Source organism: Hyaena hyaena, unplaced genomic scaffold (assembly GCF_003009895.1).
Source record: "Hyaena hyaena isolate Hyena2069 unplaced genomic scaffold, ASM300989v1 scaffold_212, whole genome shotgun sequence".
Lineage (NCBI taxonomy): Eukaryota > Metazoa > Chordata > Mammalia > Carnivora > Hyaenidae > Hyaena > Hyaena hyaena.
This window is the reverse complement of record NW_024080845.1, coordinates 1633897-1650909: the sequence shown is the minus strand read 5'-3', so window position 1 is coordinate 1650909 and position 17013 is coordinate 1633897. Positions and strand designations below refer to the sequence as shown.

The window sequence follows — 17013 nt, the reverse complement described above, 5'->3', positions numbered from 1 at the left end:
TTACTTTAGAGACGGTGTGACTGATGAAAATGATGAGGCTCTGCAAGGCTTGGCACACAAAGGGCTGAGAGGCAGGGTGAATAGTCAGGGATGTGCAGCAGCTATTTAAGTGTCGTGTGATAACAGCCTGTATAGGCTGAGAGCTGAGGACGCAGGAAGTAGAGAGTAGAGCTGAAAATCACTCAGATAAAGGATTAGTTGGACTTTGTAATGGGAATGGCAGCAGAAGGGGGAAAAATTCCCCAAATTGCAATCTGAATTGGGGTGTTCTAATGCATTGGCTCCCAGACAACTGAAGCTCCCAGACTGAGAAAATATCCACATTTTTAGGGGTGTCTGGCTGGCTCAGTCTGTACAGCATATGCTTCTTGATCTTGGGGTTGTGAGCTCAAGCCCCATATTGGGCCACAGAGTTTACTTTTTTAAAAAAGGAAAACATTCACGTTTTTAAAAGATGAGAGAGTTGATACAGCCAGCTGTTTATTTTGTCAAGTACCCATTTTTTAACTAACTTTTCACTACCAAAACTTTCAAAAATCAAAGAGTTGGGAACGATATAACCTGAAAACTAATAGCCTTATGAAAAAGAGAGAAGAAAGGGAATTAATTAGAATTCTCATTTTAGAAACAGTTCTGAGAATATGAATTCAAGAAAAAACATTAGCAGATATGTTTTTATGCTCTGACACTTCATCTGGCTACTTCCAAAATATCTTGTAACAATTAACACTTTTTTCCAGTTTACACAGCACCTTAACGAACGTGGTCTCACCCAATCCTCCGAACAGCACCCTGCAATGGGTAATAATAGAAATGCCAAACACGTGTCTGGAGAGCCACCATTCGTAAAACATAATTTCCCCTTCGATGCCTATGTTCCCAGACACGTGGCCTTGCAATTCACTCCCTATCAAACCCCCTCCTCCTGTATTTTCCAACCGCACTGAGCTGTTACCTACTGCCAGGTGGGTAACATGCACAAACCACCATCCCTATCGAGTTCACTTGGAGAACTCCCGTTTATCCATAAAACCCCAGTCACCAGAGAATGGCTGCCAGCCTCTTCCCAGTGGGAGGGACGGCGGGAGAGAACCGAGGGTCTATCCATAGGCAACATGGTGGTCCCAGAGAGGGGACTGAGCCTGGTGTGCGGAGAGGGAACGCACTCCCCTCAGTTGCCACGTGGAAACCACGTGACTTACAGCACTGGGTCCCCAGGACCAACCTCTCTGAGATTCAGTTTCCTCATCTGTACAACCTCAAAGGTTTAATTGTCAGTTACCAACACATATTTATTGAGTACCTAGTGTGTACCAGACCAGGCACTGCCAGGTCTTGGCATATAGTGGAGGCCTAACCTCAGAAAAGCAGCATTCGTGAAGGGAGCTGAGCCACTGCCTCAACGTTCACTTTAGTTACTACAAGAAGCTGATGACCAGGCTGTGTCATCCTGTTGAGACCTTTTCTTTTATTTTAGGCTTTTAAGGTTTGTTTATTTATTGTTGGGGGGCATGAGAGAGAACAAGCAGGGGAGGGACAGAGAGAGAAAGAGAGAGAGAGAACCCAAGAAGGCTCTGCCCTGTCAGCACAGAGCCCGATGTGAGGCTCGAACTCATGAACTGTGAGGTAATGACCTGAGCCAAAACCAAGAGTTGGTCGCTTAACCAACTGAGCCACCCAGGTGCCCCCTGTTGAAACTTTTTCTTAAGAAGTTTTTGTCTGTCTCTGTCTGTCTCTGTCTCTCTGTCTCTCTGTCTCTCTCTCTCTCTCACACACACACACACGCACGCACACACACACACTTGCTTTGCTTGGCTTTGGGCATTTCAAGGATACAGTGAGCCTGTAGAGGAGGGAGCCCCTTTGCCTGGATTTCAAGTAAATTGACAAATTCCAAGCTGATGATGGAAGTGAGGCCATCAAGAACCCAGATATCTGCATTACACATGACAGCCTTTGCTGTCGTTAGAGCCCCAGACATCCTGGGGTTTGATCCTCTCCTCTGTGATCTGGAGAACGCAAACTGCTGGACGCTTCCAGAGTCTGGAACTAGGAACAGTGATAGCGGACACCAAGGGGCGATGTGTTCTTGTGATCACGCCCTTTATTGAAATTTAACAAATACATACTGCTCTTTTTAGATAGCTTTTCCTTTTCTGATAACAGCTCACTGGAAAACAGAAACTCCTCGTTCTTTTTATAGGAGATTGTTTTCTCCAAAGTCTGGCTAAAAACATATACATGTCTCAACCCATATTTTGTAACCCAGTATCGCTTTACTCCTACAGCCGCTTTACAAACATCATCTCCAATCCTTACAACAGCTCTGTGCCTGGGTTCCATTATTTCCATCTCACAAATGAGGGCACCAAGGCTCAGAAGGTCAGGGAGCCTGCCCAGGACTGTACAGTAGCACGTGCTGAAGTCCATCTAACATCGAAAACCTTGCCCTTCATCGAGAAGGACACTTGCGATGAGCACTGGGTGTTGTATGGAAGTCAATTTGACAATAAATTATATTAAGAAAGAAAAAGAAAAGAAAGGAAGGAAGGAAGGAAGGAAGGAAGGAAGGAAGGAAGGAAGAAACCTTTGCCCTTTAACTGTGCCCCACAGGGATGGGTGAGATTGTGGACCCAGTTCTGACCAACACCCTTGCCTGTCTCTACAGCCTCAATGTACTCGGAGATCCAGAGGGAGCGGGCAGACATCGGGGGCCTGATGGCCCGGCCCGAGTACAGGGAGTGGAGCCCAGAGCTCATCAAGCCCAAAAAGCTGCTGAACCCTGTGAAGGCGTCCCGGAGCCACCAGGAGCTGCACCGGGAGCTGCTCATGAACCACAGAAGGTGGGACAGAGCTCGGCTGCCTCAGCCTGGCAAGCATGTCCTCAAGCCCCATGTGCTGGGGCTTGAGGAGGTGCCCCCTGTGGAAGGCACGGCTGATGCTCGGGCTGGGTCTCCTAGAGGCTGAGGAGGGTGGAGGGTACCCCACAGAGTCACTGCAGACACCGTGAAGTTCTAGTCCCCAGTGGCCCCCCAATGCTCTGCTTTCCCTCCCAGCTACCCACTGCATGCCTGCCCTCCACATTTATTGAACGCCTACTATGTGCCAGACGCTGTGCCCAGACGTGGGGTACAAGGGGGGACTGGGCCCAGTTCCCACCTTCATGGTGGGGATGGATGCATGACCAGCTGGTGTGATGGGGGCATGAATGGGCCGGGAACCTCAGGGGAGGCAGCTGGGAGTGGTCCAAGGCGACCTCACGGAGGAGAGGATGCCTCAGCTAAAGCCTGAAGGGCTGTAGGAGGCGGGAGTCTGCTAGTGGAAGGGCGTATGTTCCTAGCAAAGGGAAGAGCATGTGCAGATAGACAGGAAACACAAGTAGCTCAGGGAGCGTGGAGTAGATTTTGAGGTCGACCAGAGATGTGTTGACCTGGAAAGGGTCTCAAGCAGGAGCGCCACAAGCACAGAAGGGGCATGAGTGGAGCAGGGAGGCCGGGGATGCAGTGAAAAAGACAGAATTGCAGACACAGCTCTGCAGGGCCGGGAGGGACTCCGTAATTGAGGGAATGTGAAGGCGGCCTGGGAAATACCTCCCAGCTCACCAGCACCAGGAGGAAGGCAGCAGCATCTCTACAGCTCCCTCTACCGGCCTGTTCTGGTATTGGCTCGGGCTATGATTTTCATCCTATTTACAGCTAGCTGTGTGCAAGACCTCATAGCAGGTATCATTTTGTATCCTCGGTGGATTCTTTTTTCCTGCTTAGTATATCATGTGCATTTCCTCCAAATGTTTTTTTAGAGTCATCCCTTTTAATGTCAAAAAACACCGCCACAATTCTTTTAAAAGCCTAAAGATAAATCAAGGAAATGCTTGCAATATAAATACAAACAAAAAATTAATATATACATATCACTTATAAATCCATAAGGAAAAAATGAACAAAATATAGGTATAGTTAGTTCACAAAACAACTAATAACCGGAGAAACACAAATGAAAACCAGATATTATTTCTTGCCTACCAGATTCTCAAATACACAAAGACTGGATGGTGACGGTGGGGAGAAATAGATGCTCTTGTACACTGATGAGGGAGTACAAATTGAATAACCTTTCCTAAGAGGCAGATGGAAATGTGTATCCAAAATCTTTTTAGGGGCGCCTGGGTGGCTCAGTCGGTTAAGCGTCCGACTTTGGCTCAGGTCATGATCTCACGGTTTGTGGGTTCGAGCCCCGCGTCGGGCTCTGTGCTGACTGCCAGCTCAGAGCCTGGAGCCTGTTTCAGATTCTGTGTCTCCCTCTCTCTCTGGCCCTCCCCTGCTCATGCTGCCTCTCTCTCTCAGAAATAAATAAAAACATTTAAAAAATTAAAAACAAAAAAACCAAACTCTTTTTAAAAAGTCTGACCAAGCAATTCCACCTCTAGAAACTTATCCTGAGAACATAACCAGAAGTAACATAAAACTTGGTCTCTGCAGTCAGACAGGCCTGGGTGCAAATCATCATTCTGCCCCTTGGGGGCTGTGACTTGGACAGGTGTCTTAAGTCCTAGGAGCCTCGTCTCCCATCTCTGTATAATGGGACAGGAATAGCTCTGTCTCCCGGGCGACCAGGAGGGTATAGGTTGGTGTCACTAGGGGCTGCAGCCCTGAGACTTGGGGGAGTTGAGGTCTCCTGACAGCTCCCCTGCTCCACACCAGGGGCCTGGGCGTGGACAGCAAGCCGGAGCTTCAGCGAGTCCTGGAGCACCGCAGACGGAACCAGCTCATCAAGAAGAAGAAGGAAGAGCTGGAAGCCAAGCGGCTGCAGTGCCCCTTTGAGCAGGAGCTGCTGAGACGGCAGCAGAGGCTGAACCAGGTGGGTGGGGAGCGCCCAGCCCCGACCCAAGTCTTCTGTAAGACTGTCTCCTGGCCCAGGGAGAAGGTCTGCATGTGGCCGCTGCTGGTGAAAGGGAGGAAATGAAGCAAAATGAGGGCTAAGCCAGCAGTCCACGGCTGGCCTGAGTCCTCACTCTGCCATGCACTTTGCTGTGTGACTTTGAGCCAGTGGCTTCCCTTCTCTGAACCTCAGTTTCCTGACCAGCCCAATCCAGTGCATGCAGATCCTGATTTCATTCTCACACCTGCCCGCCATCCAGGTGGCATTCCCGGTTTAGAGATGAGCAACCAAAGGCCCAGCTGAGGCAAACGATTTGCACTGGCTTCACAGGGAGAACGCAGTCTCATGCTCTGTTGCCCCAACTCCTAGGCTGGTGCCAGGACTGATCCCCGGCTCTGTTTCCCCAGAGAGGATCCTTGGCCAAAACACTGGTTTTGGGGAACAGGAACTCCCCTAGCCCCACTCACTTCACACCTCTGCTTCTTCTCTCCCTCAGCTGGAAAAACCACCAGAAAAGGAAGAGGAACACCCCCCCGAATTTATCAAAGTCAGGGAAAACCTGCGGAGAATCACCACGCTGACCAGTGAAGAGAGGGCGCTGTAGGGCAGGCCGTTGAAGCTCCAGCCCACACAGCCCACCGCCGGCCCCCACACCCTCCTCCAGCCCTTCTGTATCTGGCAGCCCTGGGCCCCGGCCTGGGGACCTCTGTGATGTTCATGCTTGCTCTCGTAAAAATGCCCCAGAGGGCCTGGGCCCTCCTTCCCACCCACCAAAAGCTGGGGGGGCCCTAAGTTCCCAGGCTTTTCCTTCTGAGCACTCACGGCTTCTGCTCCCAAAGGAAGCTGCTTCCAGGAAAACTTTCCCAAGGCACTTCTCCCTGCAGGGGCTCCTGAGCTCTAGTGAGATCTTTCTGGCAGAATGGAATAAGGAGAGACAGGCACCTCTTTGGCCTGACCAGCCCTCCATTTTACCCGGGCCCCATGGGGCCCTGCTTCTCTGGGCAGCCCAGCTCCCAGGTCTCAGAGAACGTCCTTGACTGTGGTGTTACCTGCAGCCAGGTGTGGGGCAGCTAAGCAGAGCATCTCAGAACACCTGCCTTGAAAGCCAGCGGAGGGGAATATGGTTCAAGTGCAGCTGCCCTCGGTGATGAAGGGCAGGGTGCCCCACAAGGCGGCCGTGGGGCTCAGGTCATGCCAGGTTGCAAGACGACTAACCAGGTCGGCTTCTTAGAGTGTGCCAGCTTCCCACGCACCCACGCTTTTGCTGTCTCCTCTGCACAGCCTCCCTGCCTGGGCCTTGTAACCACATCTAACCAGGGCTGCAGCCTTCCGGCTCCCAGAAGTCTAGAACAGTGCTTCTCAAACTTTATTGTGCCTACGAGTCACTGGGGACCTTGTTACAATATGGCTTCTGACTCTGTAGATCTGGGGTGGGGGCTGGGATTCTGCGGCTCTCAGGAGCTCCCGGCTGCTGGTCTGAGGACCACCCTGTAAGCAGCCAGGCTCGAGCAGCCAGGGGCTGGTATATATCGGAAACACCATCCCTGAAGCCACTCCGGCCCCCCAGTTGCCATGAACCTTTGCCCTGGGGGTTCCCTACCCTGCCTGTGGAACCCCAAGGGCTCTCTATCACCCACCCCATTCCAGGGACCCCAAGCCTGGGAAGACATTTGCCTAGCAAATCGTGTCACTTGTAGAACTGTCGTCACTGGAGATGTATATAATTGCCAATCTGCATTTTCTTACCATGTTGTTTTGATGTAATTCTGGCCAAAAAAGAAAGAAAGAAAGAAAAAGATAGTTTCTGTTTTACCTTTTCCTGAAGCCTATGGAGAGCAGATATGCAGTGATTTCCAGTGGGCTTCTGGAAATACAAACAGTGAAGGCCCCACCGCTACCCTTATAGACGGGCTCCTTTGAGCCCCCATTTCCAGCCTCTGCACCCCCTCTCTACTGGGTCTCTACCCTCAGGCCAGCTTCGGTGAACTCACCCGTTCTTCCTCAAAAATCCCTCCCCACACGAGACGAATGTTTTACCCTTTGCTTCTATCCCATTCTGAAGGATTCTGAGAATAAACCAGGCCTGCTTTCCCCGTGAAGAATAAAATCCCTGCCTCTGGCATTGCAGACCCATCATTTAAGGTGTCAGGCCAGGGCTAAAAAGGCATTTCCTTTCACCCCCCCAAAACTGCCCGAAAAAGCTGCCGCGGAAATGCTATTTCATTCTCGGACCAAAAGTGGGACGTTCAGGCGGAAAGGGGTCATCCTGGTCTCACTCCTACCTGAGCAGTTTGAGGATGACCAGAGACGAGGCCCTCTTCCGGGACCGGGGCGGGTGTACAAATACAGCCGTGCACGTGCTGCCTGCCTGTGTGTGTGTGTGTGTGTGTGCAAGCGGGGCTTTAAAAGGCTCTTGAATGTGTCTTAGCGAGAACGTGCTGACGCTATTTTAGATGCCTGCCAGGTGAGAGCGATGCTGAAGCAAAATCTCCAAATAAAGACCCCCATTTCCTCCGAAGAAGCCTCCCCCAGCAGTCTGCGTGCCGTTCAGACATATGAAGAGAAGACAGAGCATCTAGGGTGGGGTAGGCCCTCCCGGAGAATGCTAGAATTCTCTCAGTGGTCCCTAGAGGTGCTGCACAGAGACGAAGCCCCAGAAGTCGAATGACCCCAGCACCGCGTCATCCCGTGGAGCCACAGCAGACACCCACGTACACTCCCCAGTGGTCAGTCCCACCCCCTTCCCTCTAGCGGCCTCCCACTGTAGAGGATGTAAATCCCGATTCCCACTGTTCCAGCCTCCTTTGCAGCTTGGGGTGACATGTGACCAGGTGAGCCAATGACATTTAAGAGGAAGTCTACAGGGGCTTCTGGGAAAGCTTCTGCTTCCCTGATAGAAGAGGCAGACATGGGTAACACCTCCCTGCCCCTCCATTCTTCCTGCCTTGATTGAGGATGTGATGCCTGGAGCCACGACAGCCATCTTGCGACAACGAGAGAAAGGTCAAGAGACTCCCGGAGACACTGACTCTATCACATTTGACCAAGCCAATGCTAGCAGCCATCCTCCTCCAGAATTCTTGTAAATAAAAAGAAAACTCGCTTTGTTTAAGCCATTGTTGGTCAGTATCTGTTACTTGCAGCCAGAATATTCCTGACACAGAAGGCCAGCCCCAACGCCCAGCAGACTGTACTAAAAATCCAGATTCCTCTTTCCCACTAGAAACCAACTAGATTAGGAACTCCAGCAGCAATCCATGCCTGAGGTCTGTTTCTCTGTGTCTTCTCCACATAGCCCGCGCACCATACGGGCATCATTAATCCACACATCATTCAGTAAGGACTTGCTGAGCCTGTTCTGTGCCAGGGGCACAGTGGGAAACAAAATGTTTGGATTATTGCAGTGGCCTCCTCCTTACTGGTCTCCCTGCTTCTGCCCTTCCCCCTACAGCCTCATCTCGAGAGAGCAACCAGAATGATTTCGTTAAAATCTAAGGCAGGTCTTGCCACGCCTCTGCACAGAGCCCTCTCTCTGCCCCCATTAGGGTCCTTCCTGCCACTCGGAAGGCCCCGCCTGTCCAGCTCCTCACGGCCTCTGATCTACTTCCCTCTGCCCTTCCCCTTCCTCCTGCAGCCCTTGGTCAGCCTTGCCTCCACATGCCACCACCAACCACCGCAGTGCCTTTTCACCTCTGTTCTCCAGCCAGGAGTGTTCTTTCCTCAGAGAGCCATACGGTCTTCTCCCTCACTGTCTTCAGGTCTTGCCTTTTTTTTTTTTTTTTTTTTAATGCTCTTTCTCAATGAGGTCCTCCTTGGTCAAACCATTTGAATCTCAAAATTCCCTACACGCCCCCTATCCCTTCCTTCCCTGCCTTCGTTTTCCTCCTCACCGTTGTCCCCATCAAACACATATTTTACCTGTTTGTCTTGTATGTCTCCTAGCGATAATGTCAGCTCCGTGAGGGCAGAGATTTTTTTCTGTCTTGTTTACTGCTGAATCCCAAATGGCCACCCTTACTCCTCTTTCCCTGACAGAGGTGGCCCGGCCGGTGCCAGTGTGGCAGAATGGCACATTCAAGAATGTGCCACAGACAAGAATCCAGCCCCATCCCACTTACGACTTCGAGAAAAAGCCATGACCAAATAGGGCATGGGGTGGGGCTCCTGGGTGGCTCAGTCGATTAAGCATCCAACTCTTGATTTCAGCTCAAGTCATGACCTCACAGTTCAGTTTGTGAGTTCAAGCCCTGTGTCAGACTCTGCACTGATAGAGCCTGCTTGAGATTCCCTCTCTCTCTCTGCCCCTCTCCTGCTCGTGCTTGTGCTCTCTCTCAAAATAAACAAACAATAAAAAGAAAACAGGGCGTGGGGCATAGGGCACAGAGTAGATGCTCAATAAATGCTTGTTGAATGAATGAATAAGTGAGAAACCCTTCTCCTGCTGTGATACATCCAGCTTCCTCCCAGGTTCAACAGCTCCCCCCCTCCCCCACCCCCACCACCTGCCTCCTTCCTCCCCAGTTCTGACCCTGACCCAGAGGTGTCAGTTTGGTCCAGAAGCTTTCCTTTGGCCTCTGAGGCTTTTGCCAGCACCCTTGGGCCTTACTGGCATTAGCACCTAAAAGAGCAACACCGGAGCTTTGTGGCCTGGACACACCCCTCTCTGGGCGTCCAGAGAGTTAGATCATCCCTGAAGGCAGGGATCGGGTCATCACCCAGTCCTGGGAACCCCGGAGAAGGAAAGGGCTGCTGCAGTAGCTCTGTCACCAGACCCTGCCCTAAATGGAGAGCGAGAGCAGCAAACCCGTTCTCACTGGAGGCCACCCTCTCTCACGCCCACTAGAGCACAAGTCTCGGTCTGGGTTTGGAGCGAGCCCTCTTCAATGGCAGACCAGGGCTAAATACACAACCTGGAAGACAGACAGAAGACTTCAGGAGGTGAAGGGACCCTCCTTCCCTGATTCTGCAGTATGTACTCCAGGGGAGCGCTTGGAACCCAGGCGCTTTCTGTGGGCAGCCTCACCACACTTGAGGTTATATTAATTCTAAGCTCCATGGGGACAGGACCCTGTCTGATTATGCCTACCTTTACCAGTACCAACCCAGGTATTCAAAGAGTTGTGAATGCTGGGGCACCTGGGTGGCTCATTGGGTTAAGTGACCACCTCTTGACTTCAGCTCAGGTCATGATCTCACAGTTAGTGGGTTCTAGTCCCACGTCAGGCTCTGCGCTGACAGCTCAGAGCCTGGAGCCTGCTTTGGATTCTGTGCCTCCTTCTCTCTCTGCCCATGCCCCACTCAAACTCTGTTTCTCTCTGTCTCAAAAATAAATAAAAACATTAAAAAAAAGAATTCATAGAGAGATGAGCAGGATTTCCCAGTGAATGACTCTGACAAGTCCCCTGGGCTGTCTGGCAACAGCTAAGTGAGCTGGGGTTCCCCCTCCGAGGATGGGCTCAGGCTTGCCGTGTAAGGGTGAGTTCTGTGCCCAGACCTGTCTTCAAGCCCCAGCTCCAAAAATCCCTACTTGTCACAAGCCTGGACAACTTGCTGGATGACTCTTTCCAGATCTGTGACATAAGTAATGATACCTACACTTGAATATTCAGTGTCTGTGCCAGGGACTGGGCTATTACCTCCATCATACAGGTGAAGAATCCCACAGTTTAGAGAGGCAAAGCCACTTCCCAAAGCTGCACAATCAGCAGGTGGTAGAAGCAAGGTGTGAACCCGCGTCTGCCTGACCGGAGCCTGCACATTTATCCTGGCAGCACTTGCTGGTGGAGGCTGCAGAGGATGTTTTGCAAAGCACCCACGTTCAAGTTTTCCCATATGTCGCTAGAAACATTCTGTGAGCATGCTGAGGCCCCGCGGCCTGCCTCCTTCTCCTCCCCTGACAGCCTGCAGCAATCTGGCCGACAGGGCCCCAGGGACAAAAATGCGGGCATATCCCACTCACAGCTCGGAGAAGAGACAGTGGCCAATGGGATACAGGGGTTCACGTGCCTGCCCTTGGCCCAAGGAGTTCAGTGAAGGAGCAGGAAAGAGAGCAACATGCATTGAGCCATATACCTGGCAGGTCCTAAAATGTGAGAGACCAGACACAAAGCACCTTGCCCAGGGCCTGGCTCATTTCAAGGGATGGAAGTTTCTTCTTCCTCTCGCTCACTCTCCCCTTTAAGGATATCTTAACAGGTGGCTGGTTAGGAGTCCAGGCTACAAAGTCAGACTTCAAATTGGCGGGTGGGAGATCCAGCTCTGCCACTTGCCAGATCGGTGACTTTGGACAAGTCATTTAACGTCTTTGACTTTCTTGTCTGTCAAATGAGGGTCCCAATAGTGCCAGCCTCATGGGTAATTGACAAGACTGGGTTAACAGATATAGAATGTTTGGAGGGGCACCTGGCTGGCTCAGTCGGTAGAGCATGTGACTCTTTATCTTGGGGTCATGAGTTCGAGCCCCACATTGAGTGCAGAGATTACTAAATGAATGAATGAATAAACAAATAAATATATACATTTAAAAAAAAATGTTTGACAAGCACAGGCACGTGGCCAGTACTCATTTTCATCTTCCATTTCCCTGCTGGTTTATTTCATCATATCTGTCACTGAGCTTCAAGTCATGTTTTCACTCATTTATTTCTCTTAGTGCCTCAGTGTGTCTAGCACTCACCCCTCCCTTGGGGCTGGCCACCCCAAGTGCCCTCGCCTTCTCCCAGTCCCCTCCTTTTTGGGGAGGTGTCACCCCAGACCTTCTCGCATCCCAGTCCAAATTGAAGGACATTCTAAGAAAAGACCTGACCAGTACACATCAAATGTCAAGGTCATAGAGGACAAAGATTGAGAAGCTGTACCAGTTGGAGAAGATAGGACAATTAAAGGCAATGACAGATCCTGGACTGGATCCTGAACCAGAAAAAGGACATTAGTGGGAAAAGTGGCAAAACTCAATGTGCAGTAAATGGCTAACTCAGCAGGATTTCAAAGCCTGCATGCCAAAGAAGGGACTGGCCCTTCACAGCCCCTGCAAGATAAGCTCTAAGCTCTTGGAATAGCCTCTCTGAACAGAGTGTGCCTGCCTACCCGGGCCTTGGGTCTGCCAGGCAGTTGACACTAAAACATGCCAATGGGACTATGACACTCTGTGTCAGTTTGACCTCTGGAGGGCTAGGTGCTAAGAGACTGAGGTACTAAGTAGCTAAGTGACTGAGTAACCAGCATCCCATTTCTCTGTGACCGATGTTACATAACCATGGACATCAAGTCTGAGATGAGCTTCCCTGGCTATCAGTCTTTCTTGTGTGCTGTCATGCAGGGAGAATTAAACACTGTCCCTACAACACCACTGGGAGAGGACAGCTGGGACCTCATGTCTGGTCCCCCTGGATTCTACCCTGTATTATTATTTTTCCTTTGCTGATTTTAATCTGTATCATTTTGCTGCACTAAGCCATGACCATGAGTATAACAGCTTTTCTGAGTTCTGAGAGTCCTTGCAAAGCCTTCAACTTGAGATTGATCTTGGGGGCCCTCCAACATACTCAAATAAAATTTGAAGATTAGTTAATACTATTGGATCAGTGTTAATTTATTGGGCCCCACAAGGACATTATGTATAGTTAAGGAGGCTGAGGGGAAGTTATATGGAAACTACTATTTTTTTGCAACTTTCTGAAACTCTAAAGTTATTTCTTTTTTAAAAAAGATTTTAAGTTTACTTATTTGGAGAGAGAGTGCAAGAGGGGTAGGGGCAGCGAGAGAAGGAACAGAGAGAATCCTAAGCAGGCTCCACGCTATCAGTGCAGAGCCTGATGCAGGGTTCAAACTCACAAACTGTGAGATCATGACCCAAACTGAAATCAAGAGTTGGACGCTTAACCAAATGAGCCACCCAGGCACCCCTAAAGTTATTTCAAAATAAAACATTACAACACAAAGAAGAGGGAAAGATGAGATGATAATTGTTAAATCTGGGTGTTAGGTACATATGGATTCATTATATTGTTCTCTCTACTTTTATATGGGCTTGAAATTTTTCAAAATAAAATTTTTTAGCTAGAAGGAATTTACCCAAGGGATACAGAAATGCTGAGGCATAGGAGCACATGTACCCCAATGTTCATAGCAGCACTCTCCACAATAGCTAAAACATGGAAAGAGCCTAAGTGTCCATCAACAGATGAATGGATCAAGAAGATGTGGTTTATCTATACCATGGAATACTACATGGCAATGAGAAACAATGAAATCTGGCCATGTGTAGCAACATGGATGGACCTTGAGGGTGTTATGCTGAGCGAAATAAGTCAGGCAGAGAAGGACAAATATCATATGTTTGCACGTATAGGAGGATTAGGAGGAACTTGACGGAGGACCAAGGGGGAGAAGAAGCACGGAAATGGTGGGGGAAAGGGAGAGAGGCAAACCATGAGAGACTCTTGAATGCTGACAAAAACTGAGGACTGATGGATGTGGGAGGGAGGGGGGGTGGGCATGGAGGAGGGCACTTTGGGGATGAGCACTGAGTGTTATGTGGAAACTAATCTGACAATAAACTATTTGTAAAAAAAAAAAAAAAAAAAAATTTTTAGCTAGAGAATTGAATAGTTTGGTGCAACAGATTAAAATAATCACATCCTGGGGCCCCTGGGTGGCCTAGTTGGTTAAGCACCAGACTCTTGAGTTCAGCTCAGGTAATGATCTCACATTTTATGAGTTCAAGCCCTGCCTGGAGCACTGCTTCAAGCCCCAAGCTGGGCTCCTCCCTGCTGACAGCACACAGCCTGCTTGGGATTCTGGCCCCATCTCTCTCTGCCCCTCTCCAGCTTGCTGTGCGCTCTCCTTCTCTCAAAATAAAGCAATAAACTTTAGGGGCGCCTTGGTGGCTCAGTCAGTTGGGCGTCTGACTTCAGCTCGCATCATGATCTCATGGTTGGTGGGTTCGAGCCCCATGTCGGGCTCTGTGCTGACAGCTAGCTCAGAGCCTGGGGCCTGTTTCAGAATCTGTATCTCCCTCTCTCTCTGACCCTCCCCTGCTGATGCTGTCTCTCTCTCTCTCTCTCTCTCTCTCTCAGAAATAAATAAAACATTAAAAAAAATTTTTAAAAAAGAAAAAAATTTTTAAAAAAAGAAGAAACAAACTTTAAAAAATAAAATAAAATAGTCACAACCAAAACATTTAGAGTAGGGTCAGCTCCAAGGTTGATAAAGAAACCATTTAAACATGGACTTTGTCAAATACTAAAAGAACATCAAGTTCAATCAAAACAATCAAGATGTGGAAACCATGGCCAAGAAAAATTAAGTAACTGCCCAGGAGAAGAGGCATTCCAGGGGCACCTGGGTGTTTCAGTCAGTTAAGTTTCCAAACATTGATTTCAGGTCATAATCTCACTGTTTACGTCGGCGCAAAGTTTGCTTGAGATTCTCTCTCTCCCTCTTTCTGTCCCTCCTGTCTCTCAAATATAAACATTAAAGAAAAAAAAACAAAGAGCCAGCACAAGTCCTTGGCAGAGGTCAGTTCGGGACCCAGAACTTTCCCCTCCAAATAGTAGGGTCAGGGCGACTTTCCCTGGAGCCACGTCATGTGTAAGGCCACTGCTGACAGCACCGGGGAATCCCAGGTCCAGATGTGCTGAGTCACATCTCAAAGCTCGGGGCCTGTCTCTTCCTCAAGACACAAGCTTGACACCACTTTGAGGACATAGTGGGGAGGTCTGAGGCCCCTCAGAGAGCACACCACAGATGGGGAGGCCACAGATCCAGGAGCAGAGGGCACCTGTCCAGAGTCACCGCACCTCTGGAGTCCTGCCAGGAAAGGTGTTCAGGTCTCCTGACTTCTTTCTCAACCTTGTGCAAATATAAAGAGCCAGAAACCTGGTCAAAATTCCAGTTCTGCATTATACTTCTTGTGCAAACCTGGTCAAATGATAACACATCTCTGGTCTTCTTTCCACTTCTGCAAAATGAAGAAAGACATTTCCAGGGCTGTCTATGCAGTGGAGGTGAGGGAACCTGTAAACATCCCATCCCACTCACAGGCACCTGGCCAAAGCTCCAAAAATATTTGTTCAGGGAATGATGGTCAGAAGTGTATGAATCCTAATGCTAAGCATCAGACAAGCTGAATTCTAGAGCAGAAACGTAGAGAACGAGAAAAATCATTCGCCTTGCAGAGCAACCCTTTCATAGAAGGACCACCTGTGGAAGCCTTGTACGCTCCTTGGATATTAACAACTTGAGCTGACTTTCCTGTTAAGATCAGGAAAGGCTGCAGAAAGACCAGGATCACCTTGGAAACCCAGCCGGGTACACAGCTTTTTGGTACAAGTAGTCCCAGCGGAATCCCCAGCTTTGAGATTGGAGGGCTGGGTCTCATGTCAAGGTATACAAGTGTGTACAACTAGGGTGGTCACACACGCACGTACACACACATGCGTGCACACACAGAGACTTCCACCTTTAAAAAAGTAAATGCCAAACCTCCAAAGTCCTTCACTAAGTTTGGCCGTGCTCTTAGGGTAGAGAATCTGGATGGCTTCTGTGAACTTTTGTTTATTCATTCATCCACCAAATATTTGCTGAGCACCTACCCTGGGCCAGATCCTGGTCTGGGTCCCTGGGGCTGGGACTGTATTGGTGGCCAAGAACAACGCAGTGCTTGCTTTCATTCATGATTTATACAAAACCCAACAGCTAAAGACAAAATACCTACCACGGTAGTGGGTGTACCAAGGGTGTGGTGGTAACACCAGTGTGTGGTTTTTCTTTTTTTTTTTTTTTTAATGTTTTATTTATTTCTAGGAGAGAGAGAGAGAGACAGCGTGAGCAGGGGAGGGTCAGAGAGAGAGGGAGTCACAGACTGAAACAGGCTCCAGGCTCTAGGCTCTGAGCTGGCAGTCAGCACAGAGCCCGACGCGGGGCTCGAACCCATGAACCGCGAGATCATGACCCGAGCGAAAGTCGGACGCTTAACCAACTACGCCACCTGGGCGCCCCAAGTGTGTGGTTTTTCTATACCAACAACCAATTCTGCAACACCAATTGTGTGTTCAACAATTCAGTTCAATTCTGACACCAACTCCTGGGGTTGGTGTAGACCCCACAGGTTTAAGGGTCAGTCCCACAATACTGCCCCCACTTTAGACAACAAGTGCTAAGCCCACGGGCTCCCTGTTCTTCGGACCTGCTGCCTATAAATTCAGGCGTTCCCACAAGTCATCCCACAAGTTCAGTAATTTGCTAGAATGATTCACAGAACTCAGAGGAGGACTTTACTTATATTTATTGGTTGGTTATAAAGGATACAACTTGGGCAGAGCCTACTGGGAAGGGATGCAGGGGACAAGGGTTTGGAGAGGAGGCAGCACGGACTTCCTGGGCCACCTCTCAACACCTCCATGGTCACCAACTGTCCCCAGACCCTGTTGTTTAGGGGTTTTTACCAAGGTTTCATCACACAGGCGTGATTGATTAAATCATTGGCTGCTGGCTATGGGCTCAATCTGCAGCCTCTCTCCCCTCCCTGGAGGTCGGGTGGGGAGGGTGTGCTGGGGAGGACTAAAAATCCCAAGGCTGTAATGTTAAGATTTGCTCGTTCCAGCAACCAGGCCCCACCCTGAAGCTACCTATGGACCCCCGGCCATAGGTACAAAAGATAGTCCTTATCACTCCGGAGACTGCAAGGGTTTTGGGAGGCTCTGTGCCATGAGCTGGGGACACAGATTGATCATATATATATGATACGACAAAGGCCCAAAACTTGGAGCTGAGAAAGCAGGTCTGGGAACAGGGTGGTGAGAGGAGCCGGACAGGTAGCGTCTCCGGAAGAGGCCTGGGAAACAGCAGGAGGAGGAAGAAAGAGCAGAACAGTTTTAAGTTAAAAAAAAGTTAGAAATTCATTAGAAGTGATGGTGTGTGTCCCATGGAGGTTTTCCTGCTCATTCCTATTGTGATTACTGTGTCCCCAACAGCCCCCCAGTCGCAGCCTGGATGCTTCCACAAGGTCAGGGGGTGGGTACAAGTTTGCTTTCTTTTGTTTTTGCTGCCTGCTGTCTTCCAGTGCTTAGATCAACTGTGAGCACTTAAAAAGGATGTCTGGGGAATAAATCGACTCAGTGCTTCTGGTAGAAC

The 17013-nt window shown here is 49.6% G+C and overlaps 1 protein-coding gene and 1 long non-coding RNA gene across 6 annotated transcripts in view; one reads left to right on the top strand and one right to left on the bottom strand.

The window, feature by feature from the left end:
- FAM107A (family with sequence similarity 107 member A) overlaps positions 1-7990 on the top strand; it is a 53335-nt gene extending 45345 nt beyond the window's left edge. For all 4 annotated transcript variants that reach the window (XM_039242462.1, XM_039242463.1, XM_039242464.1 and 1 more), the window contains 3 exons: positions 2669-2843; positions 4701-4857; positions 5375-7990. In XM_039242462.1, the coding sequence (XP_039098393.1) occupies positions 2669-2843; positions 4701-4857; positions 5375-5482 (440 nt within the window). In that variant the 3' untranslated portion in view covers positions 5483-7990. The remainder of the gene's footprint in view (positions 1-2668; positions 2844-4700; positions 4858-5374) is intronic.
- LOC120238638 lies at positions 7982-9039 on the bottom strand. 2 transcript variants are annotated; one of them, XR_005530282.1, is made up of 2 exons: positions 8797-9039; positions 7982-8236 (listed from the first exon to the last, which is right to left on the bottom strand). It is a non-coding gene; the product is annotated as an uncharacterized LOC120238638 (long non-coding RNA). The 2 variants fall into 2 exon arrangements; XR_005530283.1 differs by having other exon boundaries at positions 7982-8231.
- Between the last annotated feature and the right edge of the window lie 7974 nt (positions 9040-17013).